Raw genomic sequence first — 6,480 nt, 5'->3', positions numbered from 1 at the left:
CATACTTTTGTTAGGCAAAGATGCATTAAATTGATCAAAAGTGACACTGAAAACATGTATAAATTGATGTTGCAAAAGATTTATATTTCAAATAAATGCTGTTCTTTTAAACCTTTTGCTCGTAAACAAATCCTGAAAAAAAAAAAAAGCTAAGCAGCACAACTGTTTACATAATTGATGATAATAAGAAATTATTGACTTTTCTGACTACATAAACTCACTATTGTGAGATATAAAATCGCAAGTTACAAAGTCTGATTATGATAAGAAAGTTAGCTCACAATTGACATTTTCTCGCAATTTTGACATTATTTCTCAGAATTGCAAGTTCATATTTAGCAATACGGACTTTATATCTCACGGTTGCGAATTCTGAGAAACAAAAGTCAATAATTATTATTATTTATTTTTAATCAGTGGTGGAAACAAGCTTCCGTAAGCTTAAGAGACTTTTCAAAAACATAAGAAAAACTTACCAACCCCAAACTTTTGAATGGTAGTGTAGAACTACTTGACTTACTCCCAAAACTGAAGTTCCTGTATAAAACTGGCGCCTTCAGTCATCATCATTTTTTTTCAGGATCTGAAACCCAATAATTTGCTACTGGATGAGAATGGAGTCCTGAAGCTTGCGGATTTTGGCTTAGCCAAAGCATTTGGAAGCCCGAACAGAGTGTATACACATCAAGTTGTTACAAGGTTTGTAGAAATCTCTGATAATTCTGATGTGTTAACATTTACTAAATGATTTTCTTTATTATGCTATTGTTCGATTTTTTTTTTTTCATGTTGTGTGGTACTTCTCAGATGGTATCGCGCCCCAGAGCTGCTCTTCGGTGCCAGGATGTATGGTGTGGGTGTGGACATGTGGGCAGTTGGCTGCATTCTTGCTGAGCTTTTACTCAGGGTGAGGATCTTTGTACAGTGTTTGTAAAGCCATTTGGCTCTTTTGAAAACCAATCAGACCATTAACATGTATTTTAAAGTCAGCATGAAATGGAAGTTGCGATAGTTCTTCTCTATTGCGACGGGACCTCCGAGTAAAACGGCTTCTCAAACAAGAAAAAATGTGGGGCGGGACTTGATTTTGTCCATTGGGAATTGATTGGATTGTTGTGGTTTGCTATTGCTGTGATCAGAGGTGGACGAAGTACACAACTTCCTTACTTGAGTGAAAGTATAGATACTACTGGTCAAATATTACTCCGTTACAAGTAAAAGTTGTAAAGACTGATTCTTACTTAAGTAAAAGTACAGAAGTACTCGTTTTTAAAAATACTTAAGTATCAAAAGTAAAAAGTAAATGTCAGTGCATTGTTTTATTAGTGTTGTATGTAATACTTAAAGTACCGTATGCCTCTGAATCTACGCCTGCCTACCTACCCTCATATCAATATCACATTTATTTCTAGAACACAGTTCCAGTAGTGGGATTGAATGTGAGATTGAATAAGTCACTCAATAACGTCCACAATGGTTTCGGACACCCAAATGGCTGTTCCCTCAAATAGTGCCCTATTTAAAGTTTTTTGGCTTTTAGTATGAATATGTTAGCCTTACTGTTATCTATAAGCTAGTGTGCTCCAAAAAAGTGACAAAAGTCGCATTTAGAAGACCAAACCCAACATTGAAAATGAAAATCAGGTTTATGTCAGAATCCAATGTCAGATTGACGTTGATCTCCAACGTTGGACAGACGTTGTATTGTGGTTGAAAATGAAAATCGGGTTGACGTCAGAAACCAACATCAGTCGGGTTCTGACGTCAACCCTACTTTTATTTTCAATCAATATCCAACGTAAATCTGACGTCGGGTTCTGATGTCAATCAGATGCAGGGTTCTGACGTCAATCCGACTTTCATTTCCAACCAAAATGCAACCCCTGCAACCAAAATCATCCACTGACTGATGTTACTTTCTACTCAAGGACCTTGACAGAATTGTAGTGGAGTAAAAAGTATGATATTTGTCTTTCAAATGTAGTGAAGTTAAAGTAAAAAGTTTCCAGAAAAAATAATACTCAAGTAAAGTACAGATACTCAAAAAGTGTACTTAAGTACAGTACTCAAGTACATGTACTTTGTTACTGTCCACCTCTGGCTGTGATGTCATGTGAGTGACAGGTTGTCCCGCCCTCGCGCCAGTAAATGCATCATCAGAGAACAGATTGCTGTTCTGTTGCTGCATGAGGGAGGGGAAGTTATTATGGTTAAAGATTACGAGGAACCAAATAAAAAAATTATGAACATGAAATTTAAAAAAACATAATAATGTGCATGGATAGATCATTCATAATACTGCAATATACCATAAAAAAACAAGAATTGGTCATTTTGATTTAATGGTGACTTTAAGAATGATTTGTTCTTGTATTTTAGTTGCCATTTTTGGCTGGAGATTCAGACTTGGACCAGCTGACGAAGATATTCGAAGCTTTGGGAACACCAACAGAGGACACATGGCCTGTGAGTTGTAATGAGAGTAAAAATTGTTCATTTCCACGTGATAGCAAAGCATCAAGGTCTGTTCACACCTATAACGATAACTATTTTAGCATCCACACCATCGCACAATTACACTGTTTATTTTACGGTGCAGTTATGTTGTCAATGCTCAAGCTCTTTAAAGCAAGATAGATTATGATTGGCTGTCAATGTTTTATCATTCATCAGGTGAAAAAAAAATCAGATTTTTTGTTATCATAGTTGTGGTCTGGACTCTGCTGTTCTTTTAAATTTAGAACGATTTTTAAAAATATACCTTGATTACTTTATTTTATGCACTTGCATGTACTTACAGTGTAGTTTCCTAAGAAAGGACTGGTTAATATAAGGTAAATACATGGGTTAAGGTTAGGTTTAGGGGTAGGTTCAGGGTAAGTACCTGTTATTACCAAGTTATTGTAATAAATATAAGTACATAATATGTACATGGGGAACAGGAATGTAAAATAAGGTGCTACCTATATCTTTATCGTTCTTGGTGTGACTGGGCATTTACTTGAGATACTATGAAAGGACATATCATTAATGTTTCATATGTCCAATCTTTGAGACTTTGAGAAATCTGTGTGTCTAAATGAGTTAGAATCATTGATTTGTGCCGGTTGTTGTTTCAGGGGATGTCCAGTCTCCCAGACTATGTGTCATTTAAACTATTTCCTGGCACGCCACTGGAGCACATTTTCAGCGCAGCTGGCGATGACCTTCTGGAGCTCCTGAAGGGGTTATTCACCTTTAACCCCTGCACACGCACTACAGCTTCACAGGTGCCAATAACCGGGTTGCAGTTTAATCAACTTGATCTTAATGCTTAGAGCTAATCTACATTTAGAGAGAGTGAACAAATGTACACTTTCATTTCAGGCTTTGAAGATGAGGTATTTCAGCAATAGGCCAGGACCAACCCCGGGACCACAGCTTCCCAGACCAAACTCCTCAACAGAAGTCCTGAAAGAAAAAGAAAACCTGATGATTGGAATCAAGAGAAAACGTGACAGTATTGAACAGGGTGAAAAAAACATGCACAAACACTTGATAAATGCATCTGATAGCGTGTTTCTTTCTTTAATGGAAATATCGGTGTTGTTTATATCAGACAGTGTTCCAAGGAAAATGCTTATTTGTTCAGAATAATCAATTCCAGTGCTGCTTAACATATAAAGATCAACAGATAAATGGAAATTGTTACTCTGTTTAGATTACACTGAGATATAATGGATATGGATAATGTACAATGAAAATGGTGTCCCACATGGTCATAAATGTTTTTATTTTTATTTTTACTATTCCATTTCTTAGGTACCCTTAAAAAGAAACTGGTGTTCTGAGTGATTTGGATGCTGTTTTCTTCCACCGGTCCTGCATGAATGGAAAGGAACGTATTTATGTGTCAATCGGTTTTTCAGTTATTTTTTTATGTGCTATAAATATTAAATTATAGAAAAATGTAGTTTTGCCTGTTGTCTGTTTTAATTAGTTATGCACATCACCCCCATTTACAGTGAGGAAAATAAGAATTTGAACACCCTGCTATTTTGCAAGTTCTCCCACTTAGAAATCATGGAGGGGTCTGAAATTGTCATCGTAGGTGCATGTCCACTGTGAGAGACATAATCTAAAAAAAAAATCCAGAAATCACAATGTATAATTTAACTATTTATTTGTATGATACAGCTGCAAATAAGTATTTGAACACCTGAGAAAATCAATGTTAATATTTGGTACAGTAGCCTTTGTTTGCAATTACAGAGGTCAAATGTTTTCTGTAGTTTTTCACCAGGTTTGCACACACTGCAGGAGGGATTTTGGCCCACTCCTCCACACAGATCTTCTCTAGATCAGTCAGGTTTCTGGGCTGTCGCTGAGAAACACGGAGTTTGAGCTCCCTCTAAAGATTCTCTATTGGGTTTAGGTCTGGAGACTGGCTAGGCCACGCCAGAACCTTGATATGCTTCTTACAGAGCCACTCCTTGGTTATCCTGGCTGTGTGCTTCGGGTCATTGTCATGTTGGAAGACCCAGCCTCGACCCATCTTCAATGCTCTAACTGAGGGAAGGAGGTTGTTCCCCAAAATCTCGCAATACATGGCCCCGGTCATCCTCTCCTTAATACAGTGCAGTCGCCCTGTCCCATGTGCAGAAAAACACCCCCAAAGCATGCTACCACCCCCATGCTTCACAGTAGGGATGGTGTTCTTGGGATGGTACTCATCATTCTTATTCCTCCAAACACGTTTAATGGAATTATGACCAAAAAGTTCTATTTTGGTCTCATCTGACCACATGACTTTCTCCCATGACTCCTCTGGATCATCCAAATGGTCATTGGCAAACTTAAGACGGGCCTTGACATGTGCTGGTTTAAGCAGGGGAACCTTCCGTGCCATGCATGATTTCAAACCATGACGTCTTAGTGTATTACCAACAGTAACCTTGGAAACGGTGGTCCCAGCTCTTTTCAGGTCATTGACCAGCTCCTCCCGTGTAGTTCTGGGCTGATTTCTCACCTTTCTTAGGATCATTGAGACCCCACGAGGTGAGATCTTGCATGGAGCCCCAGTCCGAGGGAGATTGACAGTCATGTTTAGCTTCTTCCATTTTCTAATGATTGCTCCAACAGTGGACCTTTTTTCACCAAGCTGCCTGGCAATTTCCCCGTAGCCCTTTCCAGCCTTGTGGAGGTGTACAATTTTGTCTCTAGTGTCTTTGGACAGCTCTTTGGTCTTGGCCATGTTAGTAGTTGGATTCTTACTGATTGTATGGGGTGGACAGGTGTCTTTATGCAGCTAACGACCTCAAACAGGTGCATCTAATTTAGGATAATAAATGGAGTGGAGGTGGACATTTTAAAGGCAGACTAACAGGTCTTTGAGGGTCAGAATTCTAGCTGATAGACAGGTGTTCAAATACTTATTTGCAGCTGTATCATACAAATAGATAGTTAAAAAATGATATATTGTGATTTCTGGATTATTTTTTTTTAGATTATGTCTCTCACAGTGGACATGCACCTACGATGACAATTTCAGACCCCTCCATGATTTCCAAGTGGGAGAACTTGCAAAATAGCAGGGTGTTCAAATACTTATTTTCCTCACTGTATGTCACAAAGTATATTCAGTAATCATTTTAGCATTTACAAAAAGCATATACAATACATTTTCGTAATATTAGTACGAAATTTGAGTAATAATTTTTAAAAAATACACTAGTTTTATAATAAAAATTAAAACTAATTTTAATAAGCTATGCTTTTAAGGATTTAATGTCTAGTTAATGGTTTGCAGATTGGTCTGTCCAGTGTTCTTTGAGGCAGTTTGGCTTGTTTTGAAACCGCATCAGTAGTCCTGAGTGAGGTGCTGTTGTGTCACAGACCTGCCTGTGTCTTCTCTCTGCTCTGGAGAACATTGTGATATGTTGAGAGTTTAAGATTTACAGTTAGCATTTCTATAACCAAACACCATTTAAAACCCATTAGTATTACGTAAATTAAATAAATACAATATATCAACCTACATGTAGTCTATTGAACCCACTTACTGTTGAAAACAGATGTTGTCTGCAACTTGCATACTTTACACACGGTGTCAAACACAGTTAGGAGAGGCATTGTTTTGCTGTCACTGCCAGCCAACTGGAAAACGATTGTATGAGCAAATTCAAACCCTTACGAAAATTAACCATGGGTTTTATCTTGGTAAAAGTGTAGTAGCCTAACCATGTTTTTTTTTTGTTTTTTTGGCAGATTGATTATTTGTATAGCCACAGTTACTACACAGTTTTACTACAATGGTTAAACTATGGTTAGTGTAGCAAAACCATGGTTAATTTGTGTTTACCATGGTTTAACTTGTTTTTTATTTATTTTTATTTGTAGTAAATACTCCCACCCATCAACCGGTATACAACATGTAAACAATACAAGCAAACCCAGATTTTTGAAATAATCTAAAAAAACAACGATATCCAAATTAGAATA

At 37.3% G+C, this 6,480-nt stretch overlaps 1 protein-coding gene across 1 annotated transcript in view; it reads left to right on the top strand.

Annotated features, from left to right (window-relative positions):
- The window catches only part of cdk7 (cyclin-dependent kinase 7), a 5,627-nt gene extending 1,675 nt beyond the window's left edge, over positions 1-3,952 (top strand). Inside the window, exons 7-12 of the mRNA XM_084114852.1 lie at positions 581-699; positions 808-907; positions 2,380-2,466; positions 3,120-3,269; positions 3,367-3,511; positions 3,802-3,952. Of these exons, the coding sequence (XP_083970978.1) occupies positions 581-699; positions 808-907; positions 2,380-2,466; positions 3,120-3,269; positions 3,367-3,511; positions 3,802-3,830 (630 nt within the window). The 3' untranslated portion in view covers positions 3,831-3,952. The remainder of the gene's footprint in view (positions 1-580; positions 700-807; positions 908-2,379; positions 2,467-3,119; positions 3,270-3,366; positions 3,512-3,801) is intronic.
- Positions 3,953-6,480: the final 2,528 nt, after the last annotated feature.

Source organism: Abramis brama, assembly GCF_963993115.1.
Source record: "Abramis brama genome assembly, chromosome: 5".
Lineage (NCBI taxonomy): Eukaryota > Metazoa > Chordata > Actinopteri > Cypriniformes > Leuciscidae > Abramis > Abramis brama.
Note: the sequence above shows the minus strand (reverse complement) of the source record. Positions and strands in the feature narration are given on the sequence as shown.